Source organism: Onychostoma macrolepis, chromosome 15, assembly GCF_012432095.1.
Source record: "Onychostoma macrolepis isolate SWU-2019 chromosome 15, ASM1243209v1, whole genome shotgun sequence".
Lineage (NCBI taxonomy): Eukaryota > Metazoa > Chordata > Actinopteri > Cypriniformes > Cyprinidae > Onychostoma > Onychostoma macrolepis.
In genome coordinates, this window is record NC_081169.1 from 21085535 (window position 1) to 21108224 (window position 22690).

Here is a 22690-nt window from a genome sequence, read left to right on the forward strand (position 1 = left end):
GTGAGCTGTGGGGAGGGGCGGATGTGACTGACTGAAAATGCGCGCGGTTTTGAAAAACACCGGATAATATTTTGTCTCGAGTAAAATTAATTTCTTTAAAAGGATTGATCTATGCTTAATATGAAACAGATTTATGTATTTATTGTATTATCTTTAGTTATGAAGGCTATTTAATTAATATTGAAAGAGATAAAGCAAACGTGATTTCTAGAAAAACAATGTTAGAAATCATGAATTAAGCAAATTTTTCTTTAAAATATTTTGTGGTCAGCCATTTAGACATAACCATATGGTAGATTAAATTAATTTATACTTATTTAGATTGAGTTCCCCTTAAACTAATTAGATTGAGTTCACATCACATATATTGAGTTGAAATAACTTTGTTAAATTAACTAATTTAATTTAGCAAATGCCACTGATTTACAGTGTATAACATTTCACTATAGGCCTATGACTTCAAAAGTTATAAAAGATATATAATTAATAATGATAAAGTATATAATTATAAAAGATTCAGTGACTTTGCCACATCCTAATCGAGGTTGTAGTTTCATATTTAAATACATTTTATTTTTCTATCATATTCTGTTCTATTCTTGTTTTATATAGCCTATAAGTTTTTGTTTTTTTCTAAAGATGTTTCTCCCAACATTATGGTAATGTTAATAAAGTAGCCTGAAATCATAAGGACATTAATACTGTTCTCAGAATGTTTTGATAACAACATAATAACATTTAGCAATTAATTATTAATTTAGAAATTATATTACATTACAATAACGTTCTAAGAATGTTGTTCTAAAAATGTTTTCTCTCAACATTATGAGAACGTTCATTAAGTACAAATAACGTCCTAAAGACGTTCCAAGAACATTGTTCTAAGAACGTTTTCGATCAGCGTCATAAGAACATTCATCAAGTAAAAATGACGTCCTAAACACGTTCCAAGAATGTTGTTCTAAGAACGTTTTCTATCAGAGTTATAAGAACATTCATCAAGTACAAATGACGTCCTAAAGACGTTCCAAGAACGCTGATTTTAGAATGTTTTCTATCAACATTATGAGAACGTTCATTAAGTACAAATAACGTCCTAAACACGTTCCAAGAACATTGTTCTAAGAATGTTTTCTATCAGCGTCATAAGAACATTCATCAAGTACAAATCACATCCTAAAGACGTTCCAAGAACGTTGTTCTAAGAACGTTTTCTATCAACGTTACAAGAACGTTAACAACGTTATAAGAACGTTCCAAAAACATTATTTTAATAACGTTTTGTACTAACATTAACACAACTTTTAAAGAACGTTAGTGAATGTTCTGGGAACGTTCCCTGTTAGCTGGGATACTAGCACCAAGATTGACTTTCTGCTGCTAATATTATTTCTAACATAGCATATGAATTTGCTATGCATGCTGCTGCTATTAAATTCGCTACGTGCGATCTGAATAACTATACTGCTGCTACAGCTGCACAGGTACTAAGAACTGCTATTAGCCTCTTTTAAATAACAAAACGTGGATGATGCCTATTCACTTGAAGAGTCCACATACCATCCATTTGTCCATCACATACCAACACGTAGCTGCACAAAGTACTTAGAATTAATATGAGCATCTTTATTAAAGAATGGAACGCAAACGAATAATGACTATTTCGCTTTAAAGAGTTCACAAAATCTCTGTACACCCTGTTAATAAATGAAGTAATAAAAGCCTATTTCAATTTAAAGAGTTACTTACCTCATGTATTGTCACTGAAATTTCATGCAACCAGACTTTATGCTGCTGCTGCTATAAACAATAGTAATGATTTGACTTTGCTATGCAACAGTAATGATTTTGACTTTTGCTATTTGATTTTGTAACAGGGCTGACGAGTCGAGAGGCGTGCAGATCCATGTGCTGGCTTTTATTTACAGGCTTGGTCAAAGATACAGGCAGGGTCGAAACAATGGCAAACAGGTATGGCAGAGACAAGACAAAGAGTAAACTTAGGGCAAGCGTGGGTCGACGATCAGCGAACAGTATCCAAAGGGCAAGACAGGAGAGGGAAACCAAAACGTCAGCGATAGTCCAGGCAGGGGAAAACACAATCCAACAAAGGCTAGGCTAGGCTAGGCTAGGCTAGGCTAGGCTAGGCTAGGCTAGGCTAGGCTAGGCTAGGCTAGGCTAGGCTAGGCTAGGCTAGGCTAGGCTAGGCTAGGAAAACTGACGGGCTCTGTAGGGCAGCGATAGTGCATACGATACTCGGCCACGAGGGGGAGAATGTCCAGGGTTGAAATAGTGTGTGTGATTAGTGATGCTGTGTGATCAGGTGTGCGTGTGATTGGTGCAATGAGTGATTGGTGACAGCTGTGATCAGTGTTGGATGATGGGAATTGGAGTCCATGTGATGTGCGGTGTGAAAGTCCATGTGGTGAGCGGGTGACCTCTAGTGGTGAGTGACTGGGAGTGCAGACCCGATTCGTGACAGATTTGCTATGCATACTGCTATTAACAATTCGCTAATATCGCGATCTGAATTCTATGATACTGCTGCTACACTCCATGAAAGTACTATAATTGCTGTAAGCCACTGAATATACAAATACTAAATGCCGGTTTAGGAGTGTACTATTAGCTATGTAGGCTACTGATTGGAAATTATTTATTATTAGTAGTATCTTTATATTTTGAACAAATTCAAGATTAATTACATTTAAACTATCACTAAACATGACTTTCATCATAAACTCTTCACTATTACTGAACCAAGGTAACGAGTGAAATAGAAATGTGGCCCCTTTAAGACGAGCGCTCCCTCTTCTGAACTGCATTGCGATGCGGCAGGAGTAATGTACATGTATGAGCGAGTATAAATTTCTGTTGCTCATTAGTTGTTATGGTTAAATGGGTAAGGCTGATGGCACTATGACGTTTATGAAGATGGTTATACGGGTTCACCTTGCTTAAACCGTGAACACTGTGAAACGCCAACTGCAACCGACCCCACTAGTGAGGTATGCATCTGAAATGATCCCAACCCAGGATCGATCCCGGAATTAATCCCGGGACGTGTTTGCGTTCACAAAGAAGGCAATTTTCCGGGACCAACGTGCAGTGTGAAAGGGGTTTTACACTATTAGGTTTAGGAGGGTGGGAATGTGAATGATTTATTTTACCTCACACAAACACACTTCAGGGAGCCACTGTACTGACACCTACTTACCTGAAACCTACTTTCCCTATTCCTATAGTTTACAATACAATAGTGCGAGCTAAACCATATACACATAGTGCATACTGAGACTAAAAGCATTGGAGTGGGGACTAAGATCCTTTCACTTTTAGGTCTTCCAAGGACACAGTAATTTTCCCCTACAAGGCAGGACTTATAGTCTTGTTACACAAGTATTCTCTACCATGTATTTGTATTTTCTACAACTCATGTAAATTGTGAATTGTAATAGGTATATACTAATCTGTTCTGTACCCCAGAGGGGTTTGACTTGGTCCTCTCCCCGCTCTGTCCAAGCATGGCTGCATGGACAGGTGTGTGGATAATATGGCCGCCATTCCAGAGTCTCGTCCCATCATGGCTTTCAGTCCAGAGCAAGTTTTCCACAAGATGGCTGCCAGTCCAGAATCTTTTCACAAGATGGCTGCCAGCCTAAAGTCTCTTGACAAGATGGCCACCAGCCTCAAGTCTCTCCAGTCTATGAGTCTTCTCCCAAGTCTGCTCCAGACCTTGAACCTGCTCTAGAGGCTGCTCCAGTCCATAAGTCTGCTCCAGGGCCTGTTCCAATACATGAGACTGCTCCAGTCGTTGACCTCGGCCCAGAGCTCGATCCACTCTATGAGTCTAATCCAAAGACCACTCCAGTCCTTGAATCCACTCCAGTTCCTCCAGAGGTGGCAGCATCCACTGCAGAACCCACTTATGAACTCTTCTCCTGCCCTGATGTGGTCATGGAGACCATCTGTGCATCCTCAGTCGTACCTGTCACGGCCTGTGAGACCGTTTATGAACTCCCTGTCCTTCCTGTCTTGGGCATGGAGACTGCCTCTGAATTCCCTCAATGTCCTGCCACGGCTATGGAGGCCGTCTATGAGCTCTCTAGCTGTCCTGTCACGGCTATGGAGGTTGCCTGTGAACTCTCTGCTTGTCCTGTCACAGCCATGGAGGTTGTCCGTGAATTCTCTACCTGCCTTGTTATGGCCGTAGAGACCGTTATTAATATTTCTGTGCTGTCTGTTCCAGTTTTGCCTGATCCGCCCTGGGAGTCATCAGCTCCACCCTGGTGGTCATCTGCTCCACCGTGGGGGTCTTCGGACCCATCTGCTTTGCTGTGGTGGTTGTCTACTCCACCGTGGGGATCTCCGGTCCTATCTGCTCTGCCCTGGTGATCTTCAGCTCTGTCTGTTCCACTCTGGTCTTCTGCTTCGTCCTGGTGCTCTTCAGCTCCGCCTGCTTTGCCCTGGTGGTCTTCAGTTCCGCCTGCTATGCCCTGGTGCTCATAAGCTCCGCCCTGGCTTCCTGCTCTGCTGGCTCCACCTTGGCTCTCTGCTCCACAAGCTCCGTCTTGGTTCTACGCTCTGCCGGCTCTGCCTTGGCTCTCTTCTCTGCCCTGGCTCCCTGCTCCACCTTGGTCCTCTGCTCCGCCGGCTCCACCCTGGCACTCTGCTTTGCCCTGGTACCCTGCTCCGCCGGCTTTGCCTCAGTCCCCTGTTGCTTCACTGCCACATGGACCTTGCCCTCCATCCCTCCCCCTTTTCCGTCTCTGTGCTACCACCCTCCTGGACTCATGTCTGTACTATTAAGGAGCGTCTGGAAGCCGCTCCTTGGGACTATAAAATGACTATAAAAGATGCACACACACTTAAACACATCGCTGTTGATTGTTAGCCTGTACATTTCATAGTCTTCCGTGTTTTCTACCCATGTTTCCTTGCCTTGCCTTTGTGGGGTTTTTTTTTGCCTTGGACTGTCTTTCTGGTTTTTGATTGTTTGCTGCCTGCCCTGACCTTAGCCTGTTGTTGGATTACAATTTGCCTTGTCTCTATTGATGTTGTTTGCTGGTGTTTCCTACCCTGCCTGTCTGACCACGCTCTTTGAATAAAGCCTTGCAAGTGGATCCCCACTCCGTCGTCACGCTAGTCTACATTACATTTTTGTTACCCAATGGGACACGCCTATAGAGTTATAAAAATGCAAGTGTTTACAGAGCTTTATTTTGATTTTGATTTGATTTTAATACTTTGCATTTAATGTAAACTTCTAAATGTCTGTCCAGTTATCCCCATAACAGATTACACAATTTAGTAATTGTGGTGCATCTAATTAAAGGGATAGTTCACCAAAAAATGAAAATTCTCACTAATTACTCACCCTCATGTTTTTCCAATCCCATAAGACCTCCGTTCATCTTCGGAACACAAATTAAGATATTTAAGATGAATTCTGAGAGCTCTCTGACCCTCCTATATAGACAGCAATGTTGTAATTACCACGATCAAGGTCCAGAAATGATGGGATACACTTTGAATCCCACTTTGGTGTGTGGATTGTTGCCTTGTCCAAATACCCACACTTGTAATCTTGGTCACTTACAGTAAGAGCATGTGAGTAAATGCATTTGTTCTGAGTTCACACTTGCGCTGTCTTTAGTCAGAGCTAATAACGGTCCATGCAGCGTGGTTCAAACGAGTAGCGCTGTTCGGCTTTTGGTGCGTTGAGGAATTCTTGTGCGCTAAAGAAATGACAGCACATATGAGTTATCAAATTGTTGTCAGTCACGTTTTACTGATAGCCTATCTGGCCTAAAATCTAGGGCTGTTACCTTGTGTTGACATTGTGAAACTGCATGATTTGTAAATTATTTGTAAATTATTCATTGAAATGATTAAATAGACGCTGCCCTTTTCGGATAACAAAGCCACAACAACTTGATCTTGAATGCTATTTTTGGATTCTGTGTCCAGTTAAAACATGACAAATGCCTATTTAGGAGCCTAGCTAAATAGCATTGCATGAAAAGTATTGTTAATGATGAGTCATGACATTTGGAGTGTTCCTGTTGTTATTCCTATAGTCTCTCCCTGAAAATGACGCAGCTCAATGTCATTGTGTTATTTGCAACTTATTCTCTTATTCATGTATCAATTTATCTAGCAGTGGCGTTCTGTCCATATAAGCTGCGAATATAATATGAATATAAACATGATTATAATAAATATGAATATAAACATGATTATAAGTTGATCTCTTGTCATTTGAGATGTGACTTAAAGCTTAATTTTACATACTTATTGGGAATAAGTATGTAAAATTATTTATTTGAAAAAAATGGTCATTTTCTGTAAATCTACGTCAGTGAGACAGTGACGGAAGCTTCCGGGTAAACGGATTCTCCGCAGCTTTGGCGCCTCCGCTCTGTGGCTATGACTCGTCAGGATTGTAGCGCGTTCTCAGTGTTTAGCTGGTATGCGCTGATTTCATGCGTGAGATAAGCTATCCGCGAAGCGCTTGCTCAGGTGGAAAAATGCGCTTTTGCTGCCAGATCTCGATTGCGGAAAATTACATTGTGTTTGATGCAAAACTAACCCGACGAAATCATATGAAAAAAATAAAAATAAATAAAAATCATAACTGTATATTTTCATGCTTTCTCAAGCAAACCAAATTTTGAAAGTCCACTAAAAACATATCTGGTCATAGACAATGTTGATGGCGTTATTGTCAACATGCCTAAGTAGTAAATAAATAAAAAAAAGTTTATAAAAATGTATACAAAATTTGAAATAATAACAAACATCAGGAAAAAATAGGAAACAATACCTTTGTTTTCCGTATACTTGTGTCGCTTACAGTTAAAGTCCTTCTGTGATTTTATTGTTGTTTGCAACGTTACTTGGCAATATTTTAAATATATTATTATTATTATTATTATTTTATTATTTATTTTATTTTATTTATTTATTTATTTATTTATTGTATTTAGCATGGTCTTGTCATCCGGGTGGGAGTTTTAACTCCTATTCACTGGGAATAAAAAATAAATGGGGAAAAAAAAAAAGATTAATTCAGTTGATGCGGAGACTTAGACCGGGGAAATCCCCCATCTCCCCATGCTCTGAATATTACGTATCATGACGTGTAAACGTTATTTGGCGGTTTTTACTTGGAAAATCAGCTGTTTTCTAGCATTCGAATAACTATATGGATAAAACTGAAACGATAGAAGAAGGATTGGAGATTAATTTCATTTGCAAATAGCCTAAGGTAGGAATATGCATACTTTTAAATCGACACCTGCCACGGTGTTTTCCTCTTTGAGTGTGTCCTAAAAGCGATGGGGGGAGGGGGGAGGGGGTTCCTTAATCTTAGCACTCAGCATACCCGGTTAAAAAAGTCACCGCTCGCCACTGTTATCTAGTAAAACTGATACTTTGCAGTGCTACTTTTAGAGACATTGCCCCTAAATAAAGTTCACTAGGTTTATTTAGAAAATAAAGTTTGTACTTTATAATAATTCAAAAATTGTATTAAACAATAACAAAAAATAAGAAATTAAGATTTTATATGTGTAGACCTTCTTTATCAATAAACAGGATTAACTTCAGCTTGCATCAATAAATTGATATCTTAGTTCATGTTAAGCTTTTATTATTTATTGTCCAGCAAATACAGAAATAACAAAAAGTTGAGACATCTCAACAGAAAGACAATAAAAAGAACCTTATCAGCAGATTTCAGACATAATCATGTGAAAATGGATCAATGGTTTGCATTATACAGTATGAATGACATGAACATATGAACAAACAGAACAGTTAACAGCATTTGGGTGGGTGAAACCTTAGGGTAACATGAAATATGTTAGCATAATACACACTGCTCACAAAAAAAAATATTCAAATAGCTTTTACAATTTTCAGTCTATTTTGTTTATTTTGTATCAGTCTTTTGTCTTTGGGTCAGTAATTAAGAAAACAGTACAAACTGCACATCGCTGCTGTTCACCAACACATATTAAGCCTCAAATGCCCATATGTTAGGAATGCAGCAGAGTGAATTTAACTTTTTCTGCTCGTACAGTTTTATTTTACACATAATGAATCTAAACACATTTATGAAAAAATATATTACATTTTTCATATAGTTAATTTAATTCCTAATGATGGAAGAACACAAACAATCATTATCATCGTTCTGAAATGTTCTTTCTAATTGGCACAATTCTGTTTTTAAGCAGTTTTTGAATTAAGACTCTGATTTCAGCTGTGTTCAAAACATAAATAATGGGATTTAACATTGGTGGAAGAGACAATGAAAGAGATGCACTGATGATTCTGGCATTGAGAGTTAGAGGAGCAATTAATGAAGCAATGATAATGCATAAGACAGGAAGAAAGAAAGATACGACCAACAAAAGGTGAGAAATACAGGTCTTCATTGCTTTTAAACGAGCTTCCCAAGTTGTAATTTTACTTAAGGCAAAAACAATGCCCAGATATGACAGGACTATAAGGAGCAATGGTGCAACAAGGAACAAAGCTACGATGAGGTTTTTTATAAAAATATTAATGCTGTTGTCATTGCATGCCATCCCCAACACTGCTCCATAATCACAATAATAACTCTGTACCACATTAGATTTACAGAATGAAAGTTGTGTTATCAAAGACGCTGCCAGGGCCACCAGAGAAGTGTTAAATGCCCATATTACTACAAACACTAAAGACATGACAGTATTATTCACTATGGCATGATATCTTAATGGCAAACAAATTGCAATGTAGCGATCAAATGCCAGAACAACAAGAGTGGCACTTTGCAGAGTAACAAAGAGGTTCACAAAAAACATGTTAGCCAAGCAAGCATTGTAGGACATGTACTGTGAGTCAGAAAAAAAAATGTTCATTGTGTTAGGAATCCATGCATTAGTTTCACCAAGGTCAGCCAAGGCCAAGTTAAACAAACCAATGTATTTTGGACTGTGCAGACTTCGTTCCAGAGCAATAAGGAGGAGGACTGCAGAGTTCCCAATTACAGCAATAAAATATGTGACACATAAAAAAATATAGTAATAACTGCTGTATGGTATACCTGAAAGTCCAGTGATGAAAAAGTATTCAGGACGAACAATGGACACATTCTGTACATTTGCATTTAAAGAACTCATGGCAGCTTTGTGCTTGATGTTTTAAAAAAGCTGAAAATAGAAATTACCATGAAGACCTAAACAAAATTTAGGGAATTCACAAAATTGTCATCTTACTTTTCTAACAACTATTTTCAAATGCTGAAAGTATACATACATAAGTTTCTGCATAATATTTCACTCACAAACCTGTATACATGAAGTTTTAGAGCCAGAGCACACAATGACTGTGAAAGTCTGAACACTTGTGAGCTGCTTTGAATATTACTCAGCTGTAAATGCTCATCCTTATTCTCTTATGTTACAAAGATCATTGGACATTTATATATGGAATCCAAATATATCTTCTGATTCATCTCGAGAGATTTCAGACAACATAATGATGTAATACTATGCTGAAGTAAATGTTCTGGCCAATGCTTTAGTTTTGATAGATTTTTTTTTTTTTCACTTGTCTGCAAACAGGCCACAGAATTTGTTTTCTCATTAATGAACATTATATTACAGTAACTCAAGGATATAGTTAATGTTAAGTCTATAATGTGACACTAGCAACCACAGTACAACTTACTAGTTTGTCCACGCATTGGGCTTTACAGCAAGTGGTGGAAATGGCTGAGATCCACTGAGGGGTCAATTCAAATATGCATACCCTTATATAACAACCGGCTCATTAGTCAAAAATATAATTGAATACTCATTACTCTTTTAAAAAATTATTATTACTTCAAAAAAAAGTACTACTGGCAGAGAGATCAGTACACTATAACTTTTCCATTACACTGCACAAAAGTGCTAGGCCTAATTACCCTATTAACAATTCTTGGTTCCCAAAACGTTCTGGGAACATTCATTTTTGGTTCCCAGAACGTTATTTTTTATGGTTTGTTTTTGGTTAGCCAGGAAAGTTTTCTTAAAGGTGGGGTAAGTGATTTCTGGTAGCCAATGTTGATATTTGAAATCACCAAAACAAACACGCCCCTACCCCAAAAGGGTCTCCCTCCTATTTTGATATCTCCGCCCCACACATATGTACGGAAATGATTAGTTCTGTGAAACAAAGCAAAACCAATGTTACTCACTGTAACACAGTTTGTAGATCGGGAGGAAGGAGGCGGGAACCGGCGAACATTCAAACAAGGTTTTAATAAAATAACCAAACATAAAATAAAGCGGCAGCCCCTGACGGACGACTGCCGCACACAAAAACACAAATCAAAGTCCAGGCCTGGTCCTCTCTCGTCGTACACTGTCGTCACTCCTCCTTTTATCCTTCCGGAGCTCCTCCGTGGGACTCGAGACCGGTGAGTGGCGCAGGTGTTGCTCATTATCATTAACTCCACCGGCCTCGCTCCGTTCCCACGGCTCTCGGCCCCGCCCCACTCACCACATACTCCCATCGCCCCTCGCAGGCCGGGGGGTGCACCCGAGACTGCGCTCTACTCCCCTCCCCCTCCCCCCTCTCTGGGGAGATCACGGCGGCCGCGGCGTACCTGGGGGTAAGGACAGACGAGGCGAGAGAAAAGGAGACGGAAGGATGAGGAGAGATAGAGACGAGAGAGGGGAGAGAGGAGAGAGGAGAGAAAAAAAAAAAAATTCTCGGTCCGGTTCCCGGACACACTGCCGTTCGGTCCTCAACCAGTTGACAGGCTCTCCCTCGCGGTGTCATGCGATGGTACTGGACCTCTTTGGTGGACGGTTCTGCTCCTCCGCCTCCTGGTGGACGGCGATGGCTCCTTCAGTTCGAGGGCAGCCAGCAGCGAGTCCCCTGTTCCCTGCTCCTCCCCAAACATGGCGGATGGCAGCAGGCTCCGGCCTCCTGGCGAACGGCGCCGACTCCTCCGCTCCCTCTTGAACGGCAGCCACCCCTCCTCGACCAGGCCTGGTCCTCTCTCGTCGTACACTGTCGTCACTCCTCCTTTTATCCTTCCGGAGCTCCTCCGTGTGACTCGAGACCGGTGAGTGGCGCAGGTGTTGCTCATTATCATTAACTCCACTGGCCTCGCTCCGTTCCCACGGCTCTCGGCCCCGCCCCACTCGCCACACTCACCTATCGAGAAGAAATGTCTCAGGTTATGTATGTAACCATGGTTCCTCGAGGGAATGAGATGCTGCTTCAGAGAACGCTATGGGAACGCCTCCAGCGTGACCGTGCTCTGAATCACATGTGTAATCTGTCCAATGGATGGGCGAGACGTCACAGGCGGGTGACGTAATCGGCCAGGAAGCATAAAGCATGTGCGGTGGAACCGACTTCAGCTTCTAGGAATGAAGCAAGTGCTGGCAGGGATTCCGGAAGTATGGCCTCGAGACGCAGCATCTCGTTCCCTCGAGGAACCATGGTTACATACGTAACCTGAGACGTTCCTCTTCAGGAACTCGAGCTGCGTCGGAGAACGCAGATACCCACGCCGCCAGACTTTCAAAATCCCTGCCTAGTGTGGATGGAGCACAGCTAGGGTGAGAGAAAAAACGGCCACGAGTGGCTAAAGTGGGCAGGGCCTGCGTCCCGAAGGCCAACTTCTGAGAGGTGAGTCTTGGTCCTCAAGATGCTGTTGAAAGCATCCTCATCCACCACAGGCATAAGCTCTCTGTCCTTGTGCTCCGGCAAGCTGAGGCCTCTAAAACTCTCTAAGCGAGAGGAGACCTGACGACACTCGCTGAAACAATCGAGCTCTCGGAGTGGAGACCTCTGCATAACGACTCTCCAAATCGAGAGGAGGTCTACTATGCTCCACACGCTGGACATCCTGTAAGGAGACTCACTCAGAGCCTACCACTCACATACTGTCCTAGCGGAGCTCTAGTGAGTGGAGGCCTCTAAAAACTCTCTAAGTGAGAAGAGACCTGACGACACTCGCCGAAACAGTCGAGTTTTCGGTGCGGAGACCTCTGCATACCGTCTCACTAAATCGAGAGGAGGTCTACTACGCTCCACACGCTGGACATCCTGAAAGGAGACTCACCTAGATCCTACCACTCACATAGCTGTCCTAGCGGAGCTCTGGCGAGCTCTGGCTTCTAAAACTCTCTAAGCGAGAGGAGACCTGACGTGTGGTCTACTACACTCCACACGCTGGACATCCAGTAAGGAGACTCACCTAGAGCCTACCACTCACATAACTGTCCTAGCGGAGCTCTACTCTAGAGGAAACATGTAACTAGGGGGTGTTTACCCACTGACTGCAATAGCCCCTCACTGCAGAACAAAGATCCAGGGGGCGGGGTTGGATCCACATCCAGGGGGTGGAGATTGGTAGGTTTAGGGGTGGAGATGGGTAGGTTTAGGGGTGGGGATGGATGGGTTTAGGGATCAGGGGGTGGAGACGGATAGGTTTAGACTAGATCCAACCACACCCCCTGGATCTAGGCTACAAAACCTATATATAAACTCACGAGGAGCACCTGCTCACAGATCGTCACACCTGTGTTCCCCTCTCCGTCGTCACGCTGATCGGCCACACCTGCAGCTCGTTAACCAGCCTGCACGTAAGCAGTGCGCTCACCGACGAAGGATGAGAAGCCTCTCCATGAGACAGCAGACTAAAGTTCTCTCTTTATCCCGTTCTAGACAGCAGTGTGTGACTGATCAGCACCCCCACGAGTACTCAACGGATTCACCCACACCTGGACATGAGTGAGAGCACTTCTGCAAGCAAGAGCACCTTCTCCACTCACAAACTCACTTGTTTAACAATAAAAATCCGCCCTCTGGGGTTTAAACTGAGGTCTCCTTGTCGCGTGGTCCTTCCACCCTGCCACACTGGTGGAGAATGCGGCCATATTAGTGGAAGGAACACCGATGAGCGATCTCTCTGCAACTCACCGTTCTTTTTTTTTCTGTTTCCCCTGTTTGCCAGGCGACCGCTCCTCCCCGACAAGATTTCGGAACATCTTGCTGCCAGACAGGGACAAACCGAGCAGGAGCTCGACGCGCTGCGCATGGCAGCTGCACGACGCGTTCCGCTACCCGACCCCCGAGAACAAGTGACGAAACTATTGCCGAAAATGACGGCTGATGACGACGTGGAAGCCTTCCTGCAGATGTTTGAAAACACGGCGATCCAGGAAGGCTGGGAGAGCGAAGAATGGGCGCAATTGTTGCCGCCCCTCCTCACTGGGGAAGCTCAACGAGCTTAATTCACCATGCCGTCCTCGGCCGCAGAGCAGTATAGCGAGCTTAAGAAGGAAATCCTGGCCCGCCTGGGGCTGTCTTCGGTCTGTGCGGCCCAATATTTCCATGACTGGGAGTACAAACCCCGCCTCCCAGCCCGAGCCCAAGCCGCTGAATTTTCCCACCTCGCTCGACATTGGCTGTTGGATGGCGAGCCGATGGCTGCCCAAGTACCGGAGCGCGACGTCGTTGACCGGTTTCTGCGGGCCCTGCCCAGGATTCACTGCCAAGCTGTCAGGATGCGAAACCCCGCCACCGTTTCCGAACTCATTGAGGCCATGGAGCTAGCGGATGCTGCCCAACACCGGGATGCTGGGGAGCGAGCGTCGCCATTTCCACGGAGGGTGGTCCAGGAGCGACGCACGCCGGAGGGCACCTTGCGACCAGTAGTCAGGCCGGTGGCTCCCGCGCCAAAGGATGAGCCCATGCCAACCGAGGCTCCCACATCTCCCGCACGGACGTGGCTGGTAGGCTTTATTGTGCACTGTGACCTCCCCGCGGGGGCTCCAGAAGCAGAAATAAAGATTAACGGCCGCCCGTTCCCGGCTCTACTGGACTCTGGCAGCGCAGTCAGCCTGGTACAGTCCTGCATCCTTGCCCCTCGCAGTGATACCAAGGCTTTTCTCCCGATCACATGCGTGCATGTAGACACACGGCACTTACTGGCCACCACTCGGTGATCGAACATGTGAAAGAGATGAGGGAACGAATCGACCGGGAACACCTCACCAAAGCTCAACAGGCGCAGCAGCGACATTACAACTGTGCCGCTCAGCCTAGAGAGTTCCAACCTGGAGACCGGGTAATGGTCCTTGTCCCCAACTCAGCCTGCAAGTTCCTCGTCAGTTGGCTGGGCCTGTATACCGTCACGGAGAAGGTTGGTCCTGTCACTTACCATGTCCGCCAGCCGAGACGGCGGAAACCAGACCATCTATATCACATTAACCTGCTGAAGAAATGGGTGGGGACAAGGGACCAGCTCGCCGCCCTCACTACCATGGAGACGGTAGTCGTGGACATCAATCCACAGCTCTTGGCGACTCAGAAGGCCGAGCTGCAGCACCTGGTCGGTCAGTTCTCCGATGTGTTCTCCCCGACCCCCGGGCAGACCCGGGTCCTCCAACACGAGATCTGAACGCCCCCAGGAACCGTCCCAGAGGCTCATCGACAGGCTATCAAGGAGGAGATCCAACAAATGCTGAAATTAGGGGTGATTGAACCATCTAACAGCCCGTGGTCCAGCCTAAAGGTCTGCGCGGGACTGTTTTTTTAGTCCCGCTCCCATAATGTTTTATTCCGCACCCACCCATTCCCGCCATATATTCACTCTTTGTTCACCTGCTGTCCGCTTAGAGTAATTTTCTTCCCGATCCGACCGTTCCCGCTAAATTTAGATCTCGTTTCCAGAATCTCACATTTAAATTTCCTCTACTAAAGGAAAGAGAGATAGGCTAACAAATAAACGTGTAGTCTGCACAAAATTGTATTTATTTTATTCGTCTTGTCAAATTACTAAAGTTTAACCTTTTGCTGTTAACACAGTAGGAAAAGTGTCGCAGAGAAAAATAAATAAATAAATACGACACTTAAAATTATAGGCTAAGCAAAATATAAACAAAACCGAGTTGAACGTTATTCAAGGACAGCACATCCTCACTTTGCTCCATCCTTATTCTGCTCTGTCACTCATCGACAACCTGCCTGTTCTGTCACCACCGGTGGGCTACAACCTGCTCTGAGGACCGTTATGCACATGCTGTGCGCACAGACCCCAAAAATGAAACGCGTGACGCAGAGAGCAGCGCGATGAAACACGTGCAGTGCGTGCATAACAGTCCTGAGTCCTGACCTCACAAAAGGGTACTGGCAAGTGCCCCCCTCCGAAACTGCAAAACCCAAAATGGCCTTCAGGACCCCCAGTGGGCACTGGCTCCTGCCACGTTTTAACGCATGATGGACATCTTGCTGCGGCCCCACCAGTACTACGCCGCGGCGTACCTGGATGATGTGGTTATTCACTCTGAACATTAGAAGACCACCTGGACCATCTGCAGAGGGTGCTAATGGAGCTACGTAGGGCTGGGCTCACTGCCAACCCCCGTAAATGTCACCTGGGCCTATCCGAAGCAAAGTACCTGGGCTTCCAGGTCGGACGGGGCCTCATCAAGCCCCAGGAAAAAAAGGTGGAAGCTGTCCGGTCCTCCCCGAAACCCAGCACAAAGTTTCATCCCTAACTTCTCCTCCTTAGCCACCCCCCTGACAGACCTGACCAGGAAGGGGCAGTCAGAGAAGGTGTGCTGGACACCCGAAGCGGAGGAGGCCTTCCGGGATATGAAGACAGCACTCACCTCGGAGCCAGTCCTACGAGCCCCGGACTTCAGCTGCCCCTTCCTGCTGCAAACGGATGCCTCCGACACAGGACTTGGTGCCATCCTGTCCCAGGTTCAGGAAGGTGAAGAGCATCCGGTCCTCTATATCACCAGAAAGCTGACCTCAGCCGAGAAGAATTATGCCACCATGGAGAAGGAAGCCCTGGGTGAGAAGCCTCTCCATGAGACAGCAGACTAACGTTCTCTCTTTGTCCCGTTCTAGACAGCAGTGTGTGACCGATCAGCACCCCCACAAGTACTCCACGGATTCACCCACACCTGGACACGAGTGAGAGCACTTCTGCAAGCAAGAGCACCTTCTCCACTCACAAACTCACTTGTTTAACAATAAAAATCCACCCTCTGGGGTTTAAACTGAGCTCTCCTTGTCGCGTGGTCCTTCCACCCTGTCACAAAATATATATATATATATATATATATCAGTGGCGTTCCGTCCATATAAGCTGCGAATGCACCGCATACCCAGGCCTTCTGAGAGAATGAGTTCACGGGCTAATGAATATAAACATGATTATAAGTTGATCTCTTGTCATTTGAGATGTGACTTAAAGCTTAATAAAGTGTTGGGAATAAGTATGTAAAATTATTTATTTGAAAAAAAATTGTAATTTTCTGTAAACCTACGTCAGTGAGACAGTGACGGAAGCTTCCGGGTAAGCGGATTCTCCGCAGCTTTGGCGCCTCCGCTCTGTGGCTATGACTCGTCAGGATTGTAGCGCGTTCTCAGTGATTAGCTGGTAGACGGACGATTTAATGAGAGAGGTAAGCTGTCCGCGAAGCGCTTGCCCAGCTGGAAAAATGCGCTTTTGCTGCCAGATCTCGATTGCCGAAAATTACATTGTGTTTGATGCAAAACTAACCCAACGAAATCATATAAAAAAATAAATAAAAATCATAACTGTATATTTTCATGCTTTCTCAAGCAAAGCAAATTTTGAAAGTCCACTAAAAACATATCTGGTCATAGACAATGTTGATGGCGTTATTGTCAACATGCCTAAGTAGTAAATAAATAAAAAAAAGTTTATAAAAATGTATACAAAATTTGAAATAATAACAAATATCATTTCCCTATACTTGTGTCGCTTACAGTTAAAGTCCTTCTGTGATTTTATTGTTGTTTGCAACGTTACTTGGTAATATTTTAAATATATTATTATTATTATTATTTATATTATTCTATTTTTATTTTTATTTTTATTTTTTGTATTTTGCATGGTATATTATTGTCATCCGGGTGGGAGTTTTAACTCCTATTCACTGGGAATAAAAAAATAAATGAAAAAAAAAAAAAAAAAGATTCATTCAGTTGATGCAGTATATTGTTAGGTAATATAGGTTAAATACATTACAAATAAAATATAAAAACAGAAATAAAAGGTTTGCAAGCTCGATTGTCTTGAGGCATCTCTGGCAAGGCCGCTGGCACCAGAGAAGCTGTCACGCAGAACCAGCATCTGATTCTCTTCATCGTACTTCAGTCCTTTATAGACAGCAGGTAGATTCCAATGTCTTGATGTCATGAGGTCTTGGAATTTCCCTGAATTTCCCTCAGAAGACTCCTATATAAAGTCCTCCATTTTCTCATTTTTCTTCTCCGGGACTTTCTTCTAAGATGTCTCCTTCGCTGCGTCTGCAACACATCATTCAACGGTAACATTCCTTTCCTTAAAGCTCTGGCTAATACATATTTCTTTCCTGGCTATCTTCCTATTGATATATTCTATAACACTTTCTTAATAAATGCTTAATACAATACCATGTGTTGTGTCTTTCTTAATAAACTACTTTCAATAAAACAAATACAATAGCACGTGTGATGTCTTTCTTAATAAACCACTTTCAATAAAATGAATACAATAACATATTTTGTGTATTTCTTAATAAACTACTTTCAATAAAACAAATACAATAACATGTGTGGTGTCTTTCTTAATAAACCAACACATATAATAACTTGTAGTTACAATAAAAAGGTATTAAAGAAATAAAAAGGCAAACTTGCAATAGGACAATTGCTCATTTTCCTTTACAGTATGTACACAAATGTTTAAGAAAAAAAATTACAGTAATTCACCAAAATGGGATTTTTCGTGTTCCAAATGTTGTATGTTACTACCCACATAGCAATTTTTCTCTGGCCCAGAACTGGCCCAAGTCTCAGCCAAGTTAATTACCCATAACTGGCCCTGAATTGGGCCAGTTATGGCCCATGTGTGGCCCTTGTCTGGAATCCAGACCTGGTCCACACTAGGACCGTAAGTCATTGCGGTATGTGGGCCAAGCAAAAGCTGATTGTGTGGGCCAGAGCTGGGACAGAGAAAAAATGCTATGTGGGCCGGAGCTGGGCCAGAGAAAAATTGCTATGTGGGACCATACCTGTATGACCATAGCTGGCCCTATTCTGGCCCAGACAGCAACATAGTGTTGGCCCAGATCCTAGTGTGTACCAGGTCTGGATTCCAGATAAGGGCCACACATGGGCCATAACTGGCCCAAGTCTCAGCCAAGTTAATTACCCATAACTGGTCCTGAATCGGGCCAGTTCTGGCCTATGTGTGGCCCTTGTCTGGAATCCAGACCTGGTACACACTAGGACCGTAAGTCATTGCGGTATGTGGGCCAAGCAAAAGCTGATTGTGTGGGCCGGAGCTGGGCCAGAGAAAAATTGCTATGTGGGATCTGAGGTTCTGTATGACCATAGCTGGCCCTGTTCTGGTCCTATATGCTGGATCAGATGGGTTCCACATGTCAGCCTCAACAAAACCATAACCAAGCCACTTGATACACACCCCTCCTAGATGAATAGTCACAACAACAACAAAATATTCTGAACAAATATTTAATCATGTTTAATCAGCAAACCAAGTTGAATGAATCTCACACCTAACATACAGCATTGTCAGTTCACACTTTCACAAAAACTATAAAAACATGCTTATTTGTTTTGCTTGGTCAGTGTGTTCACCCTGTTGGAGTATGGCAGTGTGAATTGGCTTTTAGGTGCTTTGGAATACAAAACAAAAAACAGTAAAATAAATATATTTGTTTAATGTTCACGCAATTAACACAAAATTCTTAAATAAGGTATATTTTTGCAGTATTCAAGTGTTCATGTCCCTGAATAATATCTGCATGAACCTAAGTCTGAAGAGTACACATAATATCTAGTAGACAGCAATCCTTGTGAGTGAGATGTCTGGTGTGGAGGCTGGATCTGGAACCGACTTCTGTCCAGGTTATCCGTCTTCACGAACTGCCCTGAAATACAATTCAAACAAACAATGTAGTGTGAGGCTCTTACGTTCACAATGCTCATTTTTGGCCTCGGGGGTGAAGTGTGCAGAAAATTCTGCTGGACAGAAATTTAGTATTTGGTGAACAGTCTTCAAGAGTGCAAATAATATTTTAAGTTTTAAGTGTCTTCCAGGCTCGCGTGAGGTTTCCACGAGCAACAAAGTCTGCTTGAACAAAAATTTCACTACATTTAAAGTTTAGAAAATAATATACAGACCGTTACAGTTTGAAGTGAGGTGCATTCACAGTACTGGTTCTGTCTTACTGTTATAAATTTTAATTTCAAAGAACTTTTTATTATCATCTGTGTCTTTTTGAATTATGATTGACCCTCTGTAGGTTGTTGTATGAAGTGTCCTCAGAGCAGAGTTAAACAAGATGGCCTTGTAGGACATACAGGAACCCAGACAGCAACATAGTGTCGGCCCAGATCCGGCCCACATCTGGCCAGCGTGAAATCCATGCGGGCCAGATGTGGGCCGGATCTACACTGCTTGCTGTCTGGGAAATATTTGATATTTATTTGATATATTTTTTGAATATTCGACAAACTTTTGAATGTTTGAGGTTTTACTTACTAGTCAGATGGTTCATGGTGCTTTGGAGATGTTCTTCGACAGGAGATCTGCTCCGCTCCAGCTCTGCAGCACAGCCATAAGCATGGAAGAATAGGAACAATATGTCACATAGCCAACAAATGTAGTATTCAATGTCAGGATTATTAGAAATAAACTACAGGAGAGGTGAAATGCAATAATAATAATATACAAAACATACAAAAAATCTTAAGATACCAGAATTCATATTTTTAGGTTTTACAGATGCATGATGATATAGTTGAAATATACTGTGAAAAATTCATATAAAGTTATTTAATAAGACTTCTCAGATCACCTGTGTTTCCTGTATCTCTGTCAGCAGCTCACATTACAAATTGTTTTGTAACTTCCCCTGTTTTAGGTATTTTTTTCTGACGCTCCTGAAATCATAGTACAATTGATCAATATTTGTTTGCAATGAAAGTTCAAAATGTGTTTGAAATAGTTTCAGCCCATTAGTTCATGTAAGTGACGTCACCGATTGACCCCACAGTGCAGACTTTTAGGTTAAATTAATTAGCTTATAGTGACTTCCATTTATCTATTGACAAAGTATCAGCAAAACATTTACAAAACTATCAAAGCCGCTCATCTACACATAAAAGGTGCTTAAAAGCTCAAACGTTCATTAATAAGAGCTCAAATGTATAAGTTACCTTACCTCTAATTGTTAGCCTCTATAGTTAACGGTTGTGATGCTAAAGGTCTTTTTGAAGACACTATACCACTCCTGTAAAGTAAGGATTCAACAGAAACGTGTCAGTAACATGTAAGAAAGTGTCAGGAACAGTTGTATGTATTATTTGTGTAACTTTAGGGACTAAACTTACCTGAAAGCAGTGAAGACAGCAGAGAGACAGCTTCTCGTTACTTGTCAGCTGAGTGAGTTGACGCCCTGTTACCATGGTAACCTCCTCAGCTTCAGTTTAAATGTGATTTGAATGCTCAACGCGCGCGCTCATTGGTCGTCCACAGAACGCGGTTATTTTCAAAACAGCAGCTTTTTCTATGCGGTTTGTTCCGTTCGTCCTCACGCAAGCGCTGCACCAGGTCACTGAAACCGAACATTTTGAAAAAACTCCTGCCAGGGTGAAGATTTAAAAAAAACTCTGGCTGCAGTGTTATCATGTAGACAGCTAAACCGGAGTTTTTGGCTTGTGACGTCAGAGCCTGCGCTGTTATCTCCGCCTACTTGAAACTTTGTCAGGCTTCTGATTGGCCAACATGGCCTAAAACACATCAAAGTTACGCATTTACATAAATAGTACAAACGTCAAATAAAATGTCCTGAAATTTCATCATGTATTGTTTAGTAGGCCTACATCAAACTGTAAATTGAATGAGAATATGAAAGCAGTGAATGCAAAACATTGTTTGAAGTCAGTTGCATATAAATAAAACAACAGGATATACTATTCTATAATATAACATATAATATAATATCATATGAGGCATGAATATAATTTCACATGCAAACACCATTAAACACAATATGAGCTTTATGTTATGCATTTTAAAAATATATTTTCAAAATGTATTTCAATATATTTAACAGTGTTTCACATATATGTGAATATATTACCTTTCTGTATGGGAAAACATTGGGATTTTAGTCAAAAATATTTGAAATGGATTTTAAATGTGGGTCAAGATCGGCAATACTTATGTGGCCCACATGTCTACATTTGACATCTGACCCATGTCTTGTGTGCCGTCTTAAACCCGGTACCATCTCTGCCAAACCCGGGCCATGTTTGGCCCACATGCTGTATGCCAGTGCCGGATGAATGGCAGATGAATATATGAATATATATAAAACAACAGAATATATTATTCTATAATATACTATATAATATCATATATTATATAATATCATATGAGGCATGAATATAATTTTGCATACAAACACATAATAACACACAGTATGAGCTTTATGTTATGCATTTTAAAAATATATTTTAAAAATATATTTAACAGTTTCACATATATGTGAATATATTACCTTTCTGTATGGGAAAACATTGGCATTTTAAATGTGAAATGGATTTTAAATGTGGGTCAAGATCGGCAATACTTATGTGGCCCACATATCTGCATTTGACATCTGGGCCATGTCTTGTGTGCCGTCTTAAACCCGGTACCTTCTCTGCCGAACCTGGGCCATGTTTGGCCCACATGCTGTATGCCAGTGCCGGATGAATGCCAACTGTGCCAGATGCATGCCAAGTCTGGGCCAAATTTGTTTGCTGACTGGATAGTGACCAGACTGACTTACTACAGTTGAAATTTTGCCAACATCTTCCTCACTGTACATAAAGTAGCCTATTTAATTATTCGTAAGAAATTATTGTAATTCAGTTTTTTTCTTTTTTTTCCCCCTCTTTTTTTAAATATGCTCCAAAAGTTGTAGTACATTCCTAGTGACTGACTTACTATTGTCACGGCCCTGCTGGTGTGCCCTGGTTGGCCACCAGATGTCACTGTGTGTGTTAGCACATGGCTTGTTGTTTGTTGTTGGTGCCATGTGCTCTCCTGTCTATTGTCTGACCCCGCCCTCCTTGTTATCTCATTATTGTTTCAGTTACTTCACCTGTGTCCTCCTCGTTTGGCTCCCCATATAGTCTCCTGGTGTCTGCAGTCCTGTGCTGTTTCGTTGTTTAATGTCAGATGTTTTATGTCGTGTGTGGGTTTGTGTGCATGTACTGCAGTTCTCTGCCTACCTGCCTGTTTTTCCCCCTCGGGGTGGTTTTTGTTCATTTTTGTTTCTCTTTATTATTAAAAAGACCCGCTTTCTCCTGCACTTGAGTCCTCACCTCATCTCTCGCCCGTCCCGTGACAACTATAGATGAAATCTTGCTAATACCTCCCTTAATGTACATAAAGTACATCAATATTGTATACTACAACCTTTGGGGGGGGGTGTGGCCCGGTTCGTGGCTTGTCGCAAGCGATTTTTTTGCCCAAAAATCCTCTATTGTGTGGTGTCATTACAATTATTTATCTGTTCCCGATCGAGACGGAGCGGCACCGAACTCAAATCGTAAATATAAAACATGTTTATACAGGTGCATCTCAATA

At 42.6% G+C, this 22690-nt stretch overlaps 1 protein-coding gene and 1 long non-coding RNA gene across 3 annotated transcripts; both read right to left on the reverse strand.

Moving 5' to 3' along the window:
* Positions 1–8192: 8192 nt before the first annotated feature.
* On the reverse strand, positions 8193–11400 carry LOC131554210 (olfactory receptor 51A4-like). Its single transcript, XM_058799411.1, has one exon. It carries the CDS (start codon positions 9171–9173, stop codon positions 8193–8195), a length of 981 nt encoding a protein of 326 aa, XP_058655394.1. The 5' UTR covers positions 9174–11400.
* A 7157-nt stretch (positions 11401–18557) lies between these two features.
* LOC131520777 (uncharacterized) lies at positions 18558–20738 on the reverse strand. 2 transcript variants are annotated; one of them, XR_009266136.1, is made up of 5 exons: positions 20443–20738; positions 20274–20342; positions 19908–19992; positions 19592–19654; positions 18558–18977 (listed from the first exon to the last, which is right to left on the reverse strand). It is a non-coding gene; the product is annotated as an uncharacterized LOC131520777 (long non-coding RNA). The 2 variants fall into 2 exon arrangements; XR_009266135.1 differs by having other exon boundaries at positions 20274–20730.
* Positions 20739–22690: the final 1952 nt, after the last annotated feature.

Coding starts and splice junctions, on each gene's coding strand:
- LOC131554210 (XM_058799411.1), bottom strand. CDS start 9,173: ATGAGTTCTTTAAATGCAAATGTACAGAATGTGTCCATTGTTCGTCCT.